The sequence below is a fragment of the Spinacia oleracea genome, chromosome 2 (genome assembly GCF_020520425.1).
Source record: "Spinacia oleracea cultivar Varoflay chromosome 2, BTI_SOV_V1, whole genome shotgun sequence".
Lineage (NCBI taxonomy): Eukaryota > Viridiplantae > Streptophyta > Magnoliopsida > Caryophyllales > Amaranthaceae > Spinacia > Spinacia oleracea.
In genome coordinates, this window is record NC_079488.1 from 18150546 (window position 1) to 18174645 (window position 24100).

At 38.5% G+C, this 24100-nt stretch overlaps 4 protein-coding genes across 4 annotated transcripts; 2 read left to right on the plus strand and 2 right to left on the minus strand.

Moving 5' to 3' along the window:
- Positions 1-838: 838 nt before the first annotated feature.
- On the minus strand, positions 839-10774 carry LOC110775470 (probable polygalacturonase). The gene is made up of 5 exons (XM_021980073.2): positions 10075-10774; positions 7428-7548; positions 5871-6119; positions 4465-4618; positions 839-1626 (listed from the first exon to the last, which is right to left on the minus strand). The coding sequence occupies exons 1-5, from the start codon at positions 10474-10476 to the stop codon at positions 1101-1103; spliced, it is 1452 nt and encodes a 483-aa protein (XP_021835765.2). The 5' UTR covers positions 10477-10774; the 3' UTR covers positions 839-1100.
- Positions 10775-14619: 3845 nt separating this feature from the next.
- Positions 14620-16031, minus strand: LOC130466808 (uncharacterized). Its single transcript, XM_056835392.1, has 2 exons — positions 15322-16031; positions 14620-15034 (listed from the first exon to the last, which is right to left on the minus strand). Exons 1-2 carry the CDS (start codon positions 16013-16015, stop codon positions 15000-15002), a joined length of 729 nt encoding a protein of 242 aa, XP_056691370.1. The 5' UTR covers positions 16016-16031; the 3' UTR covers positions 14620-14999.
- An 851-nt stretch (positions 16032-16882) lies between these two features.
- Positions 16883-19422, plus strand: LOC110775467 (photosystem I chlorophyll a/b-binding protein 6, chloroplastic). The gene is made up of 5 exons (XM_021980071.2): positions 16883-17029; positions 17177-17344; positions 18161-18198; positions 18286-18800; positions 19114-19422. Exons 1-5 carry the CDS (start codon positions 16983-16985, stop codon positions 19129-19131), a joined length of 786 nt encoding a protein of 261 aa, XP_021835763.1. The 5' UTR covers positions 16883-16982; the 3' UTR covers positions 19132-19422.
- Positions 19423-19567: 145 nt separating this feature from the next.
- Positions 19568-23696, plus strand: LOC110775466 (pollen receptor-like kinase 3). Its single transcript, XM_021980070.2, has 2 exons — positions 19568-21646; positions 22703-23696. Exons 1-2 carry the CDS (start codon positions 20272-20274, stop codon positions 23275-23277), a joined length of 1950 nt encoding a protein of 649 aa, XP_021835762.1. The 5' UTR covers positions 19568-20271; the 3' UTR covers positions 23278-23696.
- Positions 23697-24100: the final 404 nt, after the last annotated feature.

Below are 24100 nucleotides of genomic sequence, written 5' to 3' on the forward strand. Positions count from 1 at the left end.
AATGACCCTGTCCAGAGCCATGCCTATTAAAAGCCCCGCAAAATAAAAGCCCTATTAACTTGACCCTAACCCTGTATTCATTAAACTACCCTATCCAATAACCAGGTTTTGTTGTGACTCAATATGACTCTGATTACTCGACCAGAGCTTGAAGTAGCACACTAATACACTATACATTAGATTCATTACCATCTGGTTTATCCGTACTCAAATTCATATGCATAACCAACTTCGCGATGAAGAGTTGTTAGAATGCGACTTGAATCGGGTTAAGTCCCTTTACTAACGCCACAACACTGAGATCTCGCTGCCCGTCAGCAAGTCGGTATCCGGGGAAGCAACGTAGTCCCTAATGGGGGGTCCGGGAGCAACGCCCCCGAATTTTACGAAATCTGTCATTCTGGACTTGTTTTATCTGTCTTGGACCTATTTTCTAGGCTTTTATGTAATCTGTATTCCCGAGAATCAATAAAACTTTCCTCTGCATGTAGACATGGCTAACATATTGCTAGTTAACCACGTTAAATCTCGGTATTCTTTATTTACTTACGTTTTTTATTGTCTTTTTTTACTTCTGTTATAGGAGTAACAAGGGTGCATCATGTAATATGAAATTTCGTCTACTTCTGAAGCAAAACTGGAAGTTCAAATGAGGGCGCAATAGTAAAAGTCTGATAAGTCTCATGTTCACATCTTTCAGAAACAAGAGGCATGATAATACAGAGTACTTTCTAGTCTCTATACACGAATAATCTCATCTCCAAAACAAAAATTTCAACAGATGATCAACAACACAAGCAAAATGCAATACACTACACATCTTCCTCTTTACTTAATCTGTATTCAAAACTCAAGATATATTGCTTCCATTCCCCTTCAATTTTGTATACATTATCTGTGTATCTCTGCTCTATTTACACATCCGGCATAAAAAAAAACCTAGCAACAACGAAGTAATACACAACATATATAAAAGGAAACCTAAATAACGCGAAAGGAGAATATCTTACCAATAAAACTAAAGCTATAATAATCCCCTGCACTTCAGCAAAAACTTCTGTATAAAGGCACAAATGCAGCAGCTAATCTGAAGAGAACCTTCAAATGGTATAATCAATGTCTGTTATATTTTGTGAAGAAGACGGTCTCACGAGTTTTCCTATTTCGTCATACAAATCAAGATTCTCACAAGGTGCAGGGAATATGGTCCCAATCACACGGCCATGGACATACGCACACTGGAAAATCCGTTTCTTCTTGTATGAAATTCCAACAGACATGTCACGGAAAGTGATGTTTTTAATGGGGATTTCTTCACTCCCGTGGATTCTAACGGGTACACGAACTCCCTGTCCATGGATAGAAGTAAAGCTAATGTCTTCAATGATTGGGAGAGCTTTAGGGTCGTATCCCTCATCCGGGTGTTCGTTGTAATCGGTCTTTATAACTATCCCGACCCTCACTTGGTCAAATGTTAGATTTCTGTAGGTAATTTGTCGTACGTATCCACCCCTACCTGGGGCTGTTTTGATACGGACAGCTCGCCTAGAATTCCATACAAGGACGTTCTCAATGGTAACGTTTGAGACGCCACCGGACATCTCACTCCCTATCGATATACCAGCACTGCACCAATTGTTAGAGAGTACATGAGTTATTATAAGTCTTATAACAACTTAATTTGTCAGTAAAACATAGCTGAGGGGTAAAATAAACAACTTCTAGGCTCCGTTTGATAGGGTGTAAAACGATTTTCCCCTTTTCAAATTTTACGTTGTTTGGTTTGGCAAGTGATGAAAAACAATTTTCCATAACTCCCTCAAAGGTGGAAAAACCTTTTCCATTACCTTCCTCTCCCTTCTTCCCCTCAATCTTCCCCATCTTCTCCCATTTTCTTTTAAGGAACCAAACAAAACTAGTTTGGAATTGTGTTTTCCTTGTAAAAATGTTTTCCATGGAAAATCATTTTGTACTGAAAACGTTTTACACAATATCAAACGGAGCCCTAATGTTCTTGAATTTCAACTAGAAATGATTTGCAAAATTCTCAAGCATATTCAGCTACTACCATCACATTTCATCTATTAGAAGGATCTCTAGATTTCACAACTAATCTTATCAGTCGATCCTCAGAGACTCCCAGTGTGCTACGAGATAGGATCCTGAACTACTACTGTATAACTAAACTTGGCCAGCCCTAGGAATCATAATTGAGGTTGTGGAACTGCCTATTGGATCTAAACTTATTATTAGATAATGCTCAGGCAAGGGAGACAACTTGTCTTCACATATAGAATATCTATGCTAAATGCTCAAGGAGCAAGATTATAGCTCAACTTCTTAAGCTTGTAGCTGATAATAATGTTCTAAAGAGAGGGACAGTAATGTCCGTCATAAACCTAAATGAAAAATCCAGATTTCAGCAGTGCAAGAGTCAAACGAATAGAAACAGATTAAAAATGTAAAAGTGAATTCTGAATAACTGCACACAAAAAGTTACTCCCTCCGTCTCAGATTAGTTGTTACACTTATCTTTGCACAAATTTTTAGGTGATAAGTGGTTGTGTGGTTATCAATTGTTATTTTATTGAAAAAGTAGATGTGATATGAATTAATGGGGTATTTTTTAATTGAATGGAAGAGGGTGTGGGGACAAAAAATATTTAGTGGGAAGAGATAGACAATATAATAATTGTGGGGTCATTCCTAATTTAGAAGTGTAACAACTAATCTAGGACAGACGAAAAAGGAAAGTGTAACAACTAATCTGGGACGGAGGGAGTAGTTAGTTATAATTAGCTTGTCGAGGAAGGCAACTTGGAGTTATATACTTCGTGTACAGGAGGTAAATGAGAGGGAAGGTTACGAAAAGAAAATTGTGTAAAATTTTAGGATAAATTGTTTTTTACCACCTAAAAAAATCGAAAAATTATTTTTTACCACCTAAAAAACTAAAACTTGTATTTTACCACCTAAAAGGTTTTAAAAAATTGTTTTTTACCACCTGAAAAATGGGACATTAGATGAAAATGTTATGTGGAGGGGCACAATAACGCTAATATTTCATATATGTTCTTTTCTTCCACTATTTCATGTAATTAACTCTCTTCTCTTCCCACGCTTTCTTATTTTTCATGAATTCACATAATTTTTCACCATTATTAATTCACAAAATTAACAAAATTTAATGAAAATAAAGAGAGAAGGGTGAAAGAGTTAAAGAAATTCATAAAGAGAGTGTAAAAAATTGGAGAGAAATTGAATTAGGTAGCCACACATAAAGGTTGCATCTACTTTTTTGTTTTTAGGTGGTTAAAAACAAGTTTTTATTCTTTTTCAGGTGGTAAAATACAAGTTTTAGTTTTTTAGGTGGTAAAAAACAATTTTTCGATTTTTATAGGTGGTAAAAAACAATTTGTCCAAAATTTTATGTTGTGTAAAATTTTATGTTACTTTTGTTTATCTTTAAAATGTGTTTGGTAACTTGACTTTAGATTCCTCAATTTTACCACGTATTGGGAGAGAAAACTATGAAAAAGAAAATGTGTGGAAGTATGTGAGTCGTTTTTGTTGTAATTGGGTCATTTAGTTTTCCTTTCAAAATCTATGGAAAACTAGGGAAATCTAAAATTCTCTTTTTATTTTCAACAGTTTTCCTCATTAAACTAACAAAACAATGGATAACTAGGTAAAATATTTTCAATAGTTTTACTCATTACACAATCAAACAAGTGAAAACTAGTAATTTCTTTAAATTTGTTTTTCCACATATTTCCGCAGTTTTGATTTTCCACATTTCACCAATAATTATATACCCAAACACAGTGCTAGTGTATCCCCAATTTAATGATTTAATCGCATTGAATTACAATCAACTACCGTTCCCCCCCCCCCCCCCCAACAAAATTCTCTTCCTTTTCTTCCTCATTTCCATTCTCTGATTTTCAGTCTAATACATAATCATCCCCGATTTGAGAAGCATCAAAAGGAAGAGACAAACAAAATAGTTGATAGTCTATTATATTATGTTTCTCTTTCTCTTTGTAGATTTGATTGTGATCAGCTGGATCTTAGAACCATCAAACTCAAAAAACTGAATCAGCAAACTAAGAAAAAAAGCTGATACCCCAATGTTGTAATTGTTTTCTACTGCGGAATGTGTGCGTGATTAGTGTGGTAAAAATAATCAGGGAGAAAGTATTTTTAAGAGCTTAACACATTCGGTCAAAACTGAAATTGAGATGACCCCTATTTAATTCCTTGAGGCTGACCCCTATTTAACACATAGGTTTAAAGTTGGTCCTCCAATGAGGTTGACATCACAACAGTCATTGCATGGTCCAACTCTGGAGTTCACATCACATGTTTACACAACTTTACTCATCACTATCAGTATTACTATAAAGGGAAAGGACAAGCAATAAATTCATGGAATTGTGCAGTTGTTAAACTGAATTCACTCACCTGACCATAGAGCGAACAACAAGATTTCGAATGAGAATGTTTTTAGAGGGTCGGGCATAAGCTGTACCATACTGATCCCAGCCACTCTTTATTGCTATTCCATCATCCCCCACGCTGATGTAGCAGTCCTCAATCACCATATCTTCACATGAATCTGTTACGTAGGAGCAAGGTTAGTTATTCAAACAGGGTTGCTGGCAAGATCAGTTTGATTATTGCATTCCACTCTTTGGGATGCGTAGTATGACACGGAGTATCTAATAACTCATTCAAAAGCCAACAAAATTCTACTATTGCCAAAAAAACAACAGACTTCAGGAATCACAATCACAGACATAAGTCCATTTATAAATCACTGTTACTTAATTCTCTACTACAAGATTGGGTATGGCCGTACGGGAACTCAATTCGTTTCCCAGTTTTGTAAATTAGGACAAAATCTACCATGTATTAAACTATTAATATACCTTTTTTGGTTCGCAGGGGATTAGTGAATTAAGTAACACTAATTTAAATCATATAATGGTTTAGCCGAAAGAAAGATTGATCTTCAACTTTCAACCCCCTGACAATATAGATTATCTACCCAACTCTATATCCGAAAAGACATGGAAAAAGAGAAACAAACAATGGTTAGAAACAGCAGAGCAGTTTGACTAAGTTGGAGTCAAGAGAGGTATTTTATCCTACAAAATAGATGCTGACCATATATACCATTGCACCAAGTGTATCTAGAGGCTCATGCGGTCATGCCTCAAGGGGACTCCTCCTGTAGAGTTGTGTGGGAGGAGGAGGGGGGGGGGGGGGGGGGAGTGGGGAGAGTTCAATGTTGCAGTCAAATCAAAGCAAGTGCAGCGATGTCATTGCCATTTCAAGCAATTGGACAATTCTGCAGCCAATGATCAACAAATCCCCGGAAATATAGAAACCTGTCAAACAGTTTCCTTAATTTTATAGTAGTGTTGGCTAGGAGGTGATTTGTCATGCAGACTCGTTAGTTCCAAATAATTTGCAAGCATCAAAATGTCACAATAATAGTCAGATGGAGTAGTATTTGGAGCCAAATCTTTCTTGACTTAGGAACTTTTACACCACATGGACCTTTTTTTAACCAATCATTGACATATATTTACTTTTTCTGGTAACAGTATCTCAAATTGACCAGAGGCGAACAAAAGAGCAGCCGTTTAAGGAGTTTGTACAGAGATAAACAGTAAGATGTCTAATACTGGGAAAGTTGACAAATTGGTAACTTAATGGAAAACTGAGAGAATTCTCTTTTTTTTGAGATGGGTCACTGGGCATTTTGACAAGAATGCAAATAATTTCTGGCTTTTTGCTCCTATATTTCTCAAACAGAGATGACACACTCTTTTTGCTCAGAACAATCTGTAAAATGAACTTACCGGGGTCTATTCCATCAGTGTTTGGTGCTTCAAATATAGGAGCCAAAATCGTGACATTCCGTATTGTCACATTCTTGCAGTCATAAGGGTGTAACGTCCAGAAAGGAGAATTACGTAGAGTAATGTCACTAATAACAATGTCACTTGACCACATGATCTGTACAAGAGGACCTCTAGTATTATTAAGGACCTTCCGCTTGTACTTCTTCCACCATGTTTGTCCTTGGCCATCAATTGTACCATTGTTCCCTGTCAGCAGGGGAATATTTCAATTATGATGGACGTGGTTGCAATATTATCATCAGCTATAGCACATCCATGAAAAATAAATCTATCTAGACAAATGTAACGACATCAAAAACAGCATCTATGTCCAATATCAACAAAATTGGAACTACCCATGCAGTAGATGCTTTATCCTAGGAAAGTACATAATCCCATATAATCTCAATATATTGGATCACAGCAAGCAGAAAATCTACCACAAATTCAAATCACGGGATACATATTTTTCAATCACAGCAAGAACAATATCTACCATGGATTATGTTTCCTCTGTTTGTTTTCAGTCGCTACATTTCTCTTTTATGGAAGTTCCTATTACTTGTTACACACCTATATTTGGTATATCATTGTTATACTTGAACTTATCAAGTATGACAATAATTGAACTTATCCTGCAACTCAACAATACTCTGAAATCTACACCTAAAGGTAACTTCTAAATCAATGTTCCATCCGGTACAGTAATTCATCTCATCAACACTTCGGTCTCCATTGGCAATTATACTTTAACAAATTGTTTCTGTGCTCAGTTTGCTTGTAACAAAGTCTTTGCTGAAACTCCAATCATAGTTTAACATTGGACAGAGCTCAGAGCCCAAGAGATGGGATTGCATCGAGTGTCACTTGGCTAAATAAAGATAAGAAGCCTCCATGCCCAAGGGGGATCAGTAATTTAAGCAAAAAGCAGAATGAATAAGAAATAAAGAATAAAAGGACGAGGATACTTTTAAAGGCAGAAGTTACTGAACAGTCTAGAAAGCATGAGAACTGTGAAGGCAACGGAGATTTTTTTAAGGACAGTGAAAAAATATTTTTTTTCACAAGTGAAATCAATGAAATAGTGGAAGTTTAAGATTACTAGAGTAGTACCTTAAGCAGGTCAACCTTGGAGAACTTGGTAGGTATAAAGGCCATATCTTAGTAAGATTACAATTAAAGAGCCTTTTAATTTTGTTATAACTCTATTCATTTATAACCAGTCTTTTTATGCAGACATTGTGCAAATTTTTCAGTTAGAAATTTTGAACAATCAACAAGCTCGCTGCCATGTGCAGTTTGAAATTTAGGCATACAAAGCTACAAGCTCATACATGCACATCTGCTATTAGGCTGAGCCGCTTAGACATTACAACACTACCACAGATGACTCCCGGTCCATTGTAGGCAAACGTGGCAACATTTTCTCTCATTAGTGAAGGTAAGAAAATTCTTCCTTTCAAATTCAATTACCAAGAAAAAAAATAAAATTGTTAAAATACTAAGCATACTTACCAGTTATGACAACATCTCTGAGATTTTGACCATGAATCAAGCTACCATACCGGGGCCCGGGATGCTCTCTCCCATATCCATATGACGGCAATGGTGGCATCAATGTCCACTTCTTCTCATCCTACCCAGTCAAATGGGAGCTCCACGGTGAGAAATAGCTTTATAGGGAATAAACCATAAAAATGACAGATTCCAGCAACATTCAACTCAGTGAGTGCAATGAAAGAAAGAATATTTAGAAAAATATGGTTGTTCACCCAGACGCTCTCAAGAAAATATCTGACATGCTATTCTTCTTTCACCAAAGCTCACACTTTCCAATACTAGATTGACTTGTTGATGATCTGTCCTTGCAAGGAGAGTAAATGTAAATTGTCACATGAAGAATTATAAATCAAACATTACTTGCTCAAGCTCTTTCCCCAACTCAATCAACCAATTCTCTCCGGTCATGGGGGTTCATATGTCAATTGATAGTAATACGATTTGCATCATTACGCTCAGAATAAGAACTAGAATGAATGTGTCTAATTTAGAGATAAACAGGAAAAATTAACAACGATACTCCCACCTGTTGATGACCTTCACAAAAAAGTCACAACTATTGATTAACTCACAGTAACGTACTACCCAAAAAGCCATAACAGTCTCGGTTCATTGTTAACTGTTCAAGAGTTCAACCGGTTAGAGTCATGATGTGTCACAATATAATTAGGCATGTTATGATTAATTTTCTCTCTTTTCCTCCCTCCTCTGCACCAGCCACAAGTCCACAAGCCAACCCAGCATCACCCTACCTAATCCTTGTCTTCTCCGTTTCTCCGGCCATCAACAGCCACCTCCCCTTATATTCCCTTGCTTCCTTCTCCAGCAATTCCTCCTGTTCCCTACAGCCTTCTCAAATCTAATGCCATTTTCATGGTTATTGAATAACTGTCAAACTTGAAATCAATTGTTTTACTAACAAAAACAATTGTCAAGCAAACCATGAAACCAATCGAATTGGAGAACACTTATCATGGCACCCAGTTGATGAATCATGCCATAAAAATAAGAAAAAAGAAAAAGAAGTATCCCCTTTGACAACAATTATAACACCATTTACCATGATATTCACCTCCACCATTAGTCCATTAGCACTCGTTTTCTCTTTCCTTTAATTTTTCGTCTTTCCCTTCTTACTCTCCCTAACTTCTTCTATTAGAGTTGTTTCCCTTATCTCGATATTTTGTCTAGAGAGGGAGGGGCTGCGGGTTCAGGGGATTGTGGAGTCTGGGACCGGCTAAAATGGCAATGGCTAATTGGCTATTATGGTTTTGATGGCGTCAAAGTGGGAGAGGGGAGAGATTACAATTTTAAAACAGAAAAGAGCAGAGATGATTAACTGGTACTAAAGATCATAGGTAAGGTTCGACTTTTTTGGGAAGGGTAGGCTAACAGTTGTGATTATTCTTGGAATTGTTATGCAGTGCGCTTCTCTGCAAAGAACCTCGTCACCACTAACACACACCACACACCGAATGGAAAACAACAATGCTGATTCTACAACATGAACATTAATTCTCCTCACCATATGGTCCCTTTTGACAAAAATACTCAAGAAATCATCTTATTTGGCTTCCTTTCCATATCCAAGTAAATATTCGCAATGTAATAATATGACACAAGACCACAAGAGGTAATTTTTATAAGCATTATTAATCAATGCAATTATTATGGTCCAATAGCCTCAGTTCCCTCTTTGCTAACACCACAATGTGTAATTGTAGCACATATAGTATGACTTGCAAATATTGCAGTAAGATATAGTATCAATTAACTTATAAACTACGCTAGAAAGAAGAGATTCAAACTTCTAAATTAGCAAATTTAATTCTTCAGAGTAAATGTTATATGGAGCTCCCAAATCAGCTTTACAGCTTTAAATGTGCACTGCAACGCTCAGTCTCTCACATTCTTGCACAGGCTCATATTAGATTATCAATTCAATCCCAAATTTCCAATGCTTTGGTCATTTACCCAAAAATGTCACTCCTTTGGTCTACTCAACTAACTCCATAGCCCATAGGGGACTCCACTTAACTAAAATTCCAAGGCACATAACCACCCCCCCTCCCACATTCCACGTTATAAGTACCTAACAACACAATCTAATTGAGGCATACTGCAAACAAGAAAGCGAATCACTCTAAACAAAGCAAATAAATTTTCAAATCCCTTTCACGCCAGCTTCCGCCAACGATATCCCTTTCCTCTTTCAATCAAACTGGAGCTAACTTACATTCTGGCATCATATTACCTCAAACAACTCCCAACATTTCGCCATTCAAACAGTTGACAAAGCACAATCCACAGGCGGGGTCATAAGATTAAACCTTATTCTTCTTTCCCTAAGAACTAATCAAACCAAATCCTCCTACACGAATTCGAACTTCAAATACCAAAACCATGAAAAGAAGATGAATGCAACCTTTTCTCCTCTAATAACAAACCTCAAATTAACACATCAAACGCTCAAAGCAACAAACTTAACTAACTGCAAACTAAACTAACTTAACTAGAAATTCAAAATCATAACCAAACTCAAATTAAATCATCAAAACCTATAAACATAACAAAACAAGTGCAAAGATTAGATTGAACTCACATCAACTCCAAGAATAACAGCTTCTTCAGCAAGATACAAAGTCATATGACTGGTCAAATTAAAAGGGCAAGTAAGCCAAACCCCAGGAGGCACATTAAGCTGAGCTCCACCTTTCTTCCCTAGCTTAGCTATAGTAGCAATAGCCTTCTCAAACGCCGCCGTGTTATCGGTAACGCCATCGCCTACCGCCCCAAAATCCGAAATGTTAAAAGCTACAGGGCGGAACCTCGGCATTGGCCGCCCCGGAGCTCGCCGGAAATTCAAAACACCGTCAACATTGTTGCGCTGCCATATGAAGATAGATGCAAACCCCACGATCCACAAAACGGTGAAAAGGGTTTTGTGATTTGACAAAATTGAGACTACCCATCTCCTTAATTCCACTCTTTGTTGATGAAACATGGCTTTATTATAGACAAACCCAGAAAAAGAATGGAAGTTTATTTTGGGGATTTTTAAGGTTATTGAGTGTGAAGCAGTGTGAGTTTGAGGAGAGAGAATGACATTGATGAGGTTAGATTTAGCGTTGATTAATGTTGAATTTTGGGAAGGAGAAATGTCAGAGATCAAAATCAGGTGGAAAAGTTGGAGTAATTGGAAAGGTATAGTGATGGAATTGGAATCTGGGAAATGTTTAGTGAAAATACTCCGTAGTTTGAAAGTTAGGAGGTTCGTTTCTTTGTCGACAAATCTAATCCAGGGTTCGGTATGAGAAATTACTCAATTAGCAATTGATTGCCTGTGATTGCCGAATTTGGTCAATCAACCGGTTTACTTCTTCTGTATTGTATTATAATACTTCCCCCGTCTTTTAATACTCGCAACGTTCCTTAATTTCACGCACGCAATGCACAACTTTGATCATTTATATCTTAAATTCTCTTTATGCAAAAATTATAAAAAGTTGATATTTTGAAAATACATATTGAGACGAATTTAACAAGATCCCACATGACTATGTTTTATCTTATATAAAAAATACTACGAATAGTCAAAGTATATTATATGAATAGTGGCAAAAGTCCAAACGTTGCGAGTATTAAAAGACGGAGGAAGTATGAGTTACAGTTTGATCGGTACGAGATTGAGTCTCACCATTGGATATTCGAGTTTCAAATACGGTTCGGTATGAGAATTTGGCAATTGATTGCCGTGATTGCCGAATTTTGTCAATCAAAAGACTTACTTCTTCCGTATTCCAATGCTTCGTATGAGTTACAGTTTGATCGGCACGAGATTGAGTCTCACCATTAGATAATTGAGTTTCAAAACGTATTTAGAGACAAGAACTCGCAAAAAAAAAAAAACACGATTGTGAAAGGTTTTTGAACCCCGAGTGAAGGTTCAAGGGTGATGCTCCTAAGGAGACACCAAACTGCATTCATATTAGTGAAGCTCGAGTTCGAATCTATTGTTAGATTGATTGTTCGGGATCGAGTTCGAACTGAAACAATTATCAAAGCGATGGATGAATATAATTATAGAATTTTTTTTTATCGCAGTGATGCAAAAGTCTTAGATTCCAACATTAAATTCTTTGGGACATAGTAAGGTTTCTCAAGCTTACGAGTCGAACTCTATAAAGTTTGAGTTTGGCTCATTAATTATTCGAACTATATTTTCCAAGCTCGACCTCGGCTTTGGCTCGTTTATAAACGACTCCAGCTCGAACCAAACTTTATTTGAACTGCCTATAAATTATCAGTTCATATCCACACCTATTTCACCTACTTATGGGCTTTCTCAAGACTCAATCTCGAAACATAGAAACAACAATTATTATTGTCAAATATTGTGTAATCTCGTATCATTCTCATTAATCACACACGTATATATAGTACAACTCAGTTACCTAAACCCTAGGTACACATTAGGTAACATACCATAGTTAGGACTCTACAGAATATTCACAGAATAATATCTAATATCTTAACATATCTTAACATCCCCCCTCAAGATGGAGCATGTAGATCTCGAATGCCCATCTTGTTCAAAAAAAACTCAAATTGCGCCTTCCCCAACGCTTTGGTGAAGATATCTGCTAACTGAACCTTCGTCGACACGTACGACGGACTGATGATCCCTTCCTTGATTGCATCTCGAATGAAATGACAATCTGACTCGATGTGTTTTATCCTTTCATGGAACACCGGATTCTGTGCAATATGCAACGCAGACTGACTGTCGCAATACATCCTCATGCCTTGGTCGTGTGTCACCCCCAAGTCGCGTAGTAGTTGTTTCAACCACTTCAACTCACACGTCAGAGCTGCCATCGATCGATATTCTGCCTCAGCAGACGACCGAGAAACAGTATGTTGTTTCTTGGTCTTCCAAGAAACTGGCGACATACCAAGTGACACAAACCATCCAGTCACCGACCGACGCGTCATTGGACACCCTGCCCAATCCGAGTCGCACCACCCCTCCAACTGCAACGCACTGTCCGACCGAAGTAGTATACCTTGACCCGGACACTTCTTCAAGTATCTCACTACTCGCAAAGCTGCTTCCCAATGTGCCTCCTTTGGTGCTTGCATAAATTGAGATAGGACATGTACAGAGTAGGCAACGTCTGGTCGCGTGACAGCCAAATAAACCAGACGTCCGATCAGACGCCTATACTGCTCACCGTCCGACAGGTCTGGCCCGTCTGCCAATGCCAACCTATGATTCTGTTCCATGGGAAAGTCCACAGGCTTTGCTCCCAACAATCCGGCCTCTGAGATGATGTCGAGGGCATATTTTCTCTGACATACATAGAACCCTTGACTACTTCGTGCCACCTCTAACCCAAGGAAGTACTTCAGAGCCCCGAGGTCTTTCATTTTAAAACACTCCTTCAAGTATGCCTTAAAACTCTCAAGCGCAAACTTGTTATTGCCTGCGATAATCATGTCGTCCACATAAATGAGCACACTCAGCTGCAACGTACCTTTAGACAGAGTAAAGAGCGAATAATCGGATAGCGACTGTCGAAATCCATAGTGCGTCAATGCCGTCGACAACTTCTGGAACCAACATCTAGGTGCTTGTTTCAACCCATACAACGACTTTCTCATTCGACACACTTTGTCAAAGTGATTCTTCTTGAATCCAGGAGGAATCTTCATATAGATCTCTTCCTCCAAGTCACCGTGCAAGAACGCATTGTGGACGTCCATCTGATGCACGTCCCACTGTTTGACAGCTGCGACAGCTAGGAAAGTTCGAACTGTCGCCATCTTCGCGACGGGAGCAAATGTCTCATTATAATCCAACCCTTCCTCCTGATGATTCCCTAAACATACCAATCGAGCCTTCAGTCTCAACAAATTCCCATCCTCATCACGCTTCTCAGTATACACCCATTTACTCCCCAATGCTTTCTTCCCTTCCGGCAAATTTTCCAACGTCCATGTCCCCTGTTCCTCCAACGCGTCGATTTCAGCAGCCATTGCCTGACGCCACCCCTCATGTTGCATCGCTTGTTTAAAACTCTTAGGAACTTGCCCTTCTTGCAATGCTGCTATATAATGCCTGTGCTTTGACGAAAAACGCTCATAATTAACAAAATATGTGATAGGATAAGGAGTACCTGAGGGTGGTGACGCCGTAGGTGTTTGGAAGTACTATATTTTTCCCGTATTGTATGTATCACACAGTCTTTCAGCTTTGTCGACGGAAACTTCACACGCTTCCCCCTTCCAAACTCCGTATCCTCCACACACTGCCTTGTCTCACTCTCATCACTACCCGTCGTCTCATCTACACCTGAGACGACGTCTGATTCACCTCGACTAGGTGTATCATGTTTTTCTTCCCTCACAGTCGACAAGACCTCCTCCGTGTCACCCGCAGGCGACGACACCTCCTCTGTGGCACCTGCAGGTGACGACACTTCCTCATTGTCACCTGCAGGCGACACCTCCTGAGTACATCCAGTCCCACTCTCATCCAAACCCCACTGGTCAAGCACCCCACCACCATCATGCATTGCAGGCAACATAGTCGACGTGTCTGCGAATGGAAACGTCCGTTCATGAAATTTTACATCCCTTGAGACAAAGAACTCGTGTGTCTCCAGGTTGTACAGTTGCCATCCCTTCCTGCCAAACGGGTAACCCAGAAACACACATTTGCGACCACGAGACGCAAACTTATCCCGTTTACTCCGGAGATTATACGCATAACACAGACACCCAAATACCCGGATAGACACATACGATGGTGGTTTTCCAAATAACATCTCATAAGGGGTTTTATTGTCAAGGACCGGTGTAGGTGTACGATTGATCAAGTGACAAGCAGCCAGAATACATTCCCCCCAAAATTTTATAGGAAGATTCCCTTGAAACCGTAACGCTCTCCCAACATTCAAAATATGTTGGTGCTTCCTCTCGACTCTCCCATTCTGTTGAGGTGTCCCAACACATGACGACTCAAACAGAATCCCATTTTTAAAGAAATAACCTTGCAAACAATTAAACTCAGTACCATTGTCACTGCGAACAACTCTCAGGGATCGATTAAACTAACATTTAATCATGGCAACAAAATTAAGAAACGACGATTCAACTTCCATTTTATTGCACAATAAATAAATCCACACACCCCTAGAATAATCATCCACAATGGTAAGAAAATACTTCGCCCCACTCGACGAGGGTGTTTTGTAAGGCCCCCATAAATCAAGATGAACAAGGTCGAATGGGCGACTTGCACGACTATCACTATTTGGAAAACTCTCCCTACATTGTTTCCCCCGTGGGCATACATCACAAATGTTTTTATTATTCCTAATCTTATGACTCACAGGAGGAAGTAACTGCAACACTTTTTCCGACGGATGCCCCATACGTTGGTGCCACAAGTCGACCACACACTCCACTGCTAGCACACGAACCCTTGGAGCCCCACGGAAAAAATATAGTCCTTCCTGTCGATCACCCACGCCAATCACCATCCTCGTCGAGCGGTCCTGAAGAACACACATTTTGTTAGTAAATTGAGCAGCACAATGTAATTCGTCACTTAATTGAGTTACAGAAATTAAATTGCAGTTCAATTTAGGCACAAATAGAACGTTATCGAGCACAAAACCATCCTCCAAGACCATCGAACCATATTGATTTGAATTTGCAGGTTGACCATCTGGTAACACAACCTGTTGATTACTCGATGTTTTGATATTTCTCAGAATTGAAATATCACCCGTCACATGACGTGAGGCCCCAGTGTCAACAATCCATCGTAAATCAAGATTACCTTGCAACTTGTTTGGTGGTCGTGATAAGATGTCAACAATTTGCTGGACTTGCTCCTTCGTCACACCAACAAGCTCATGATTGGTTGTCGTCACTGCTCCCTGCGATCCGCCTCCACTCGTCACAGTGGTTGTCGCCCCTGCTGTGGTATTACTCACGGCATTGGCGCGAGAGACACCACTGGTCGACGACGCTGCCCCACGAGCTCCTCTGCCTCCTCTAATCGACGTCCTGCCTCCTCGACCAGGCCCTCTACCACCTCGTTTCTTCTCATCCCACCATTCGGGAAAACCAATCAGCTGATAACAAGTTTCTTCCTCATGACCCTCACGATTGCAATGACCACAAAATCTGTCACTCGCATCTCCCGACCTCGACCGACCCTTAGTCTCGACCTTGAACGCCATGACACTCTCCTTACCTCTCGTTGCCTTGGCGCGCATGGTCTCGGTATTCATAACCGTCTGGTATGCCTCGTCGAGGCCTGGCAACGGCGATCTTGCTAACAGTTGTGCACGAATGGCTTCATAGTGATCGTCTAGGCCAATTAAGAAATAGTGCAGACGATCTTCATCATGAATGTCCCCCACCTGCTTCGCTATGTTGCACGTGCAACCCGCACATATACACCTTGGAACTCGTGCATACTGTACGTACTCCTTCCATACCTTCGACAAGCGGCCATAGTACTCCATGACGCCCTCAGACGTGCCCTGCGTGCAGCCACTCAGAGCCATCTTAATATGGCAGACCCTAGTTCCCGACACGACGCAGTACCGCGTCCTCAAATGACACCACAACTCGTGAGCAATATCAAAATCTTCCAGATTCGAACGCAAACTCTCGTCTATGGTGTTTGTGATCCAAGACACCACCATCGAATTGACCGCAATCCAATGTTTCATCTTCGTTGCGTCCGTAATGGGTTCCTTCACAGAACCATCAAGAAATCCAAATTTGAATTTTGAAATCATCGAGCGACGAACGGCTTTGGCCCATTCATCGTAGTTCGATGCTCCTCTTAGTTTCACAGGGGTGATAACAATACCGGGACCGTCGCCTGACCCGAGATAGTAGTCTAGGTCGACGGCGGCGGCGATGACCTTTGATGGTGCCTCCTCATCGGAACTCATGGTGATACTTAAGAAATGGTTAACTCCTAATCTCGATACTCAACAAGCGAAGAAATTCGCTCTTCTCAATACTCGGCTACACTCTCTCAGATTATTGCGGAAAAAAAAAAAAAAAAAACTAGGATTTTTAACCTAGGCTCTTGATACCATGTCAAATATTGTGTAATCTCGTATCATTCTCATTAATCACACACGTATATATAGTACAACTCAGTTACCTAAACCCTAGGTACACATTAGGTAACATACCATAGTTAGAACTCTACAGAATATTCACAGAATAATATCTAATATCTTAACATATCTTAACAATTATACATACATTTTTTATAGTATTTGATGTAAAAATAATCCATCAACTATGGGCTAATGGGCTTAACTAAGCTATAGGCCTGTAGGCTGTAGCTCAGCCACTGAAATCACTCCACATGTCAAAAATCCAAATAACTTATTTATCATCTCAAAAGCCAAGTGTGCAGATAAGCTATTTGTAATAAGCTTCCCTCCATAAACTAACTATTGGGAAGAAATGGCTCTAGCTGTATCTTCAACTGCACTGTCCAACCTACCAATAAGGTGATTAAGTAATAATCAAATGTTACATATTAATATACTTTTTATGTTATTCTAATTCATGTTTTAATCTTGTATTTTCTTTTCTTTTTTATCATCAAATTTCTAATTATATAGTTTATGCTTATTGTTTTTTTTATGGAAGAACAGAGAAATTCCAGGGAAATTATATCCAAGCCAATTGAAGAAATGTATGGTTGGAAGTAATAGTAAGGTGAGTGCAGGAAAAGGAGGAATTTCGAGTGTTTGTGAACCACTGCCACCGGATAGGCCTTTGTGGTTCCCTGGTAGCACACCACCTCAATGGTTAGATGGCAGGTACTCCGTCAGTTACATAATGATGTTCTAATTTAGAATTTTGACATTTATTTTTCAAATTTTTCAAATTTTCTAAATTATTTTCAATACATAAAAGAAAAATATATTCATACAGGGTCTTGTTTGATTTGTCTCAAAAAATATATTAAATGTATAATTAGAGATATAAATAATACAAAATGTGTGTTACCAACGTGAAAAATAAAAATTGAATCATCGTCATAGAGCGAAGGGAGTAGGTTATATCAGATTATCAGACATATCGTTGTACATTATGAACAATACTCCCTCCGGGTCCTAATATAAGTCGTTTTAGCTAATTAGTTTTGATCTAAATATAATCGACTTTACAATATCAATGCAATATTATAGATCATTTCATAACATTAATACAATATTATAGGTTAGTATTTAGTTTGTAATATCAATCGAGATTACGGCTCTATTATGTTCACCCTATTTCCACTTCTTTCAGGAAAAATAAGTTCAGATAAGTTAAGTTAAGTTAAGTTAAGTTCATATAAGTTCGGGAAAAATAAGGGTCGGTGAAGTCCAATTTATAATAAAAAAAAGGTTCTAATAAGCTTAGACAAGTTCAGTTAAGTTAAGTTCAGATAAGATATATTCAGAAAAATTAAGTGAAAATCAGGTGAATAGAACACACCCTACATGTATAACATGTCATATGTGATATGTCACATACATCCATGTGAATATGTGATGAAAGAGTTAGATGAATGTTTGTTGCAACTTTTTTAAGTATTCATCATCAACAATGCTGACTATGAACCTATCTTTTACCTCCATTGTTTGTAGTCTTCCAGGTGATTTTGGCTTCGACCCACTTGGATTAGGTAAATATTATTATTGTATACATCAAACTTAAGTTATAATTATAGGTTAACATATCAACTAAAAAAAATCAAAAAAACTAAATGCAGGGTCAGACCCAGAAACACTAAGATGGTTTGCACAAGCAGAGCTAATGCACAGCAGATGGGCAATGCTAGCAGTAGCAGGAATCCTCATCCCCGAATGGCTCGAGTCCATCGGTCTAATGGAAAACTTCAACTGGTACGATGCTGGGTCCCGTGAGTACTTTGCAGACCCAACCACCTTATTTGTGGTGCAACTAGCCTTAATGGGTTGGGTCGAGGGTAGGAGATGGGCTGACTACGTGAACCCTGGATGTGTCGACATTGAACCCAAGTTACCCAACAGGAAGAACCCGAAACCTGATGTGGGTTACCCGGGTGGGCTATGGTTTGATTTCATGATGTGGGGAAGAGGGTCGCCTGAGCCCGTCATGGTTCTAAGGACAAAGGAGATCAAGAATGGGAGGCTAGCTATGTTAGCCTTTGTTGGGTTGTGTTTTCAAGCTGTTTATACCGGGGAAGGCCCTCTTGAGAACCTTAGTAGGCACGTTGCTGATCCCGGTCACTGTAATATCTTCTCGGTAAATACATTCTAAACATGACTCTCATTTCAATTCCTACGTATTAGCAAGTCCCGTCTCTTATTTATGATTGTTTGCAAAGTACTACCTAAGTGTTTAGTTATTGTTGTCAATTATATCTTTAGCCCATATTCCAGCCAATTAGTCATTAAACATATCATAATCAAATGTTAATCATACTTTAATTTATCACTGATCCCGATCACTGTAATATCTTCTCGGTAAATACATTCTAAACACGAACTCTCATTTCCTAACGTATTATCAAGTCTCGTCTCTTTTTTCTTATGTTTGTTTGGTTATTTGATTAAAGGCCTTCTCACCACACTGATGCATGTTACCGCGGCTTCAAGCAAAGGCAGAGACTAGGGTTAGCACTATGCGCGTGGAAGCAAATATGTACAAACTAACAAGAAACCGGTAGAAAATTCCTACCGATACTAATTGATAGTAACATTCATGTATTTATTTATGTTATATACCAAGTATAAACAATAGCTACTTGCAAATGATTGAAGTTATTAACAAACCATGTTCAAATGTAAGGAAATGGATGAAACAATACATTTGTGAAATGCCTTAACGATTGTTTCATGTTGAATATCAACCCTAGATTCATTGTCGTTGTTGTTCCCTTTCCACAGCCGAAAATTCCCTGAATGGTAATGAAAAGAAAGCTAGTCGGGGTATATTTGGCGACAAGCTTAGTTCTCTTCACCTTATTCTTATTGCTTATTTGATACGGAGTACATAAGAAAAATCAGACCAGAAAAAGCAAAAAACATTCACATAAAACATTCATATCAGATCAGGTGAAGAGAACATCTTAATTACATTACCATGAGATTTTTCTTACAAAAACGCATACAAAACACGAAGCATAATTTTCACACTTTATTACTGCCTACCAATTACCAAATGGACGTAAATAGATAACACGTTTGTCTTGCAACAAAAAAAAACAGTTTGGTAGGTATACTGGATCACAATCTCTTACCCTATATTTCCTCCTAAAATTTATCAGCAATGAGTTTGGTAGAACAAAAATGGATGGTCCATTGAAAGTGTGTATCTGTATTGAAGCCTATCCCCTTAATTGGCGCTCAATCTCTCTGTCTTTTGTGAACCTATTCTTAGCAAATCCCCCTCTGATGGCAGCAATCTCTTAACATTTTTCACACATGAATCATGAAAGATAGAGAAAACTATGACACATTGCAACACTCAAAATTACCTAATTATCAATAACAATAATCAAGATCAACCAATTATCAAAATCCCTCAACCACCCACCCAAAAAAAAAAACAAAAAAAAAAAACAGAGGAATTTCCTTTCTTCCATAGCAGAGGAATTTCCTTCTCCCATTTTTTGCATTTTTCTCCTGAATTTCTTGTTTTTTTTGAACAGAGGTTAAAGAAACAAGAACAACAAAAAGAAAGAAAAAAACAAAAAAAACAGCAAAGTCTTTAAATGTCCGCTGTTCGATTCCTCCTCCTCCTCCTCTGCCTCTCATTATCACCTCCGTGTTCGGTGTCGATCACGGAGGCAGAAGCCCTCTTGGCGTTCAAGACTTCGCTGTCGAACACGGCATTATTAGACAGTTGGAAACCCAACTCAGACCCCTGCAAGGACAAATGGGAAGGTGTGTTCTGTAAAGAAGGGAATCCTGCTATGATCATTCGTTTACATTTAACAAGAATGAGCCTTTCGGGTTCCATTGATGTGGATTCTTTAGCTACATTTACAAAATTGAAGACTCTTAGCCTTTCGAATAACTCGTTTTCAGGTCCATTACCTCCTTTTAATCTGTTGAAGGGTTTGAGATCACTTTATATTAGCTCCAACAAATTTTCAGGGGAAATTCCTGGTGATTTTTTTGCTGATACAACATTAAGGAGAATATGGTTGTCAGATAATGAGTTTTCTGGTAAAATACCTGAATCATTAGGGAAATTGTCAGGGTTGATGGCACTTCATTTGGAAAGGAACAAATTTAATGGCCCTATACCTGATATTTCACAGGAAACTTTAACTGAGTTAGATATGTCAGGGAATATGTTACAAGGGCAGGTTCCGACGAGTATGGTGAGGTACGGGGTGGGTGCGTTTAAGGATAACTCGGGCCTTTGTGGGCCGCCAATGGGCAAAGAATGCAGAGGTTTGAGAAACAAAGGCGGTAATGGAAAGGTTACTATAGGGATAATGGTGGGAATTGTGGTGGTTATGACTGTAGTTCTCATCATAACAACCATGAAGAAGTCTAAACATCACAGGGATGAATCTTTCAATGCGTATAACAAGGCCCCGGTGGAAGATGTGGTGGAGGTTCGTGTACAAGGTAACTCCCGAACTGCTGGTGGTGGTGGGAGTGCTAGAAGTCAAGGAAGTGGTGGTGTTATTTCTGCTGGTGGTAGTGTTATTTCAGGTAGTGGTTCAAAAAAATCAAATGCTAGTGATTCATCAAATAAGAAGGGGAGTGAACATGGGAGTAGTAGAAAAGGGTCACAAGGAAAAAATGCAGGGATTGGGGATTTAACTGTGATTAATAACGATAAGGGCACGTTTGGTTTGGCTGATTTGATGAAGGCGTCTGCTGAGGTGTTGGGGAACGGAGCTCTAGGGTCGGCCTATAAGGCTATCATGTCTAATGGGGTGTCTGTTGTGGTTAAGAGGATAAGGGATATGAATAAGTTAGGGAAAGATGAATTTGATGCTGCAATTAGAAGGATTGGGAAACTTAGGCATAAGAATATCTTGACACCCTTAGCTTACCATTATCGAAAAGAAGAGAAGCTTGTGGTTTCAGAGTATGTTCCTAAAGGCAGCTTGTTGTATGTCCTGCATGGTACGTTTTCTTATTCTTACAATATAAATATAATGCTTAATTATCATATTCCTGTATGTTGCAATCCTCCTGTGACTGTAATTAGTAAATTACATCAATTAGAGAATCTGCTGTCAGTTAGCACTTAGCACCCTTCAATACTGTCCAAACATAGAAATTTTAGCACAAAGAACTTCCTGCAGTTCAGATTTTCAAAGATGAAAAGGATTTGTATGCTTATGTTAAGACCTGTCAAACAACGACCCGCCCCGAAAATACTGGGTCTTGAACAAGATTTTGTGACCTGAAACCGATTCTATCCGAACCCGAACAACCTAAAAGTAATAAGTCAAAACCCGATTGAACCCGTTTTGACCCTATTGATTAAAAATTGTTGTATTTATAGTAAGAAATGAGGTTTAAGAAATTTTAAGCACAATAAACACGTTGTTGTTAGTAATGTTGGGTGCAATTTGATTTTGATTTGAATTATACTCCATTTTATGGTTGAATTTGACCAAGTATAAATTTGTTTATTTGTGTGCATATTTTTTATATTTATTACACAAATTAATGAAAATATAATACTATGCATTTTAGAATCTCCCAACCCGTTGATTCGACCCGAACCTGAAAGTTTGGTCTAGAACAAGCATTTTGTAAACCCGAATCCAAGTGACCGACCTGAATTAAATCGGACCCGAAAGTAATTTTTTTTTATAACCCGGCCCGTTTGACAGGTCTACTTGTGTTATCTTTGTTTCTCCTTAATTCTTTTTCTGAAACTAAAGTATTTGATTGAACCCAAAGAGGTCTTATCTCCTCCAATTGAACATAACTGCATACGCTGAAGTACAGAAATCGATCCTGCAGGAAGTCTGACTTTGTTTTTTTCTTTTTTTTGTGTGTGGCCAAACACTCCTGTTTCTCAAAAGTGTTTCTCTAGAAACAGTTTCTGGAAAACTACTTCTGCGAAACAAAAGTCGTTTTGTAGAAGCTAGTGCCTACATAAACTGAAGGACAGAAATCCATCCTGCAGGAAGTCTGATTTTTTTTTTCCTGTGTATGGTGTTTCAGGGGATCGAGGACTAACTCATGCAGACCTCAACTTGGCTACACGACTAAGGATCATAAAAGGCATAGCCAGCGGGGTGCAATACCTATACGCAGAGCTCTCTGACTATGAGCTTCCACACGGGAACCTAAAGTCCAGCAACATTTTTCTGGGCAGCAACTATGAACCACTTCTAGCTGACTATGGTTTTTTCAGACTGGTAACACCTACACAAGCAGCACAAGGTCTGTTTGCTTATAAATCACCTGAATCAGTTGAGACCCAGCAAGTCTCTTCTAAAGGAGATGTATATTGTCTTGGGATTGTCATCCTCGAATTGGTTACAGGGAAATTCCCTTCTCAATATCTAAATACAGGCAAAGGGGGCACTAATGTAATTCAATGGGTTAAAACAGCCATTGAGGAGAAGAACGAATCTGGGTTTTTAGACCCGGAAATAGCATCCTCTACAGATTCTTCGCTCGAGGCTATGATACAACTCCTACATTTAGGGGCGACTTGTACAGAGACTGATCCTAATAAACGGCCTACAATGGAGAATGTAATCAAGAGGATAGAGGAGATACAGGGTGCTTAAAGAAGAAGGAATCCGACCATGATGCATGATGTGTGTGCTTGTATGTGCAAGAGAGTGGCGAATTTCTCAGCAATCTCATAATTAATGCCAAAATCAAAAGGCTAATCTCGGTAAATTCGAAAATTCAGAAGATCAATTTCAAGGCGTGTTAACAGGATGAAAATTACAGTAATTATTTTGGTTTTTTGAGTGCTTAAATGTGATATAACATGAGAGCTGACAGCTACTGTATTTCATGATCAAATTCTCATTTTGTTTTGTCTAGGTTTTTTGTTTTGTTTTGTTTTTCCTGTTCTTTAAGTTAGGATGTTTGGGAATGTTTGGGAAAGAAAACTAAGGTACAATAGAAAGATTTATGTTGTTTGTATTTTGTAGGAAAAAATAAAAAATTTGTCAGATTATTCATGCTTTATGTAAAACCATTTCTGTTGATGACCTTAATCATGCATGAAGCCATGAAGTATGTATCTGTGAATGGAGTCACTTCATGTACAACGGTTCTATGTTCTTTGGACTTCCGCCGTTCCTTTTTAGTTGACACGTTTCTTTTATCACGTTTTGTCAATACTTGTATTGCATGCCTTTTCGGTAGTGTTAGGGGAAGCAAGAATGATTGCATAGTTGCATCAAAAGGTTTTGCACGCACAAGATGTACAATAACTTTACTATACATCGGGATAATTTTTAAACAATTTTTTTTGTAACTTTTAACATGTTTTGATTAAATTTTATATTATGCAAAAAAAATGATGGATAAACATTTTAAAGGTTAAATGGTTACCTTTATAAGTATTAGTGATTTTGACAAAATACTTTTTATTTT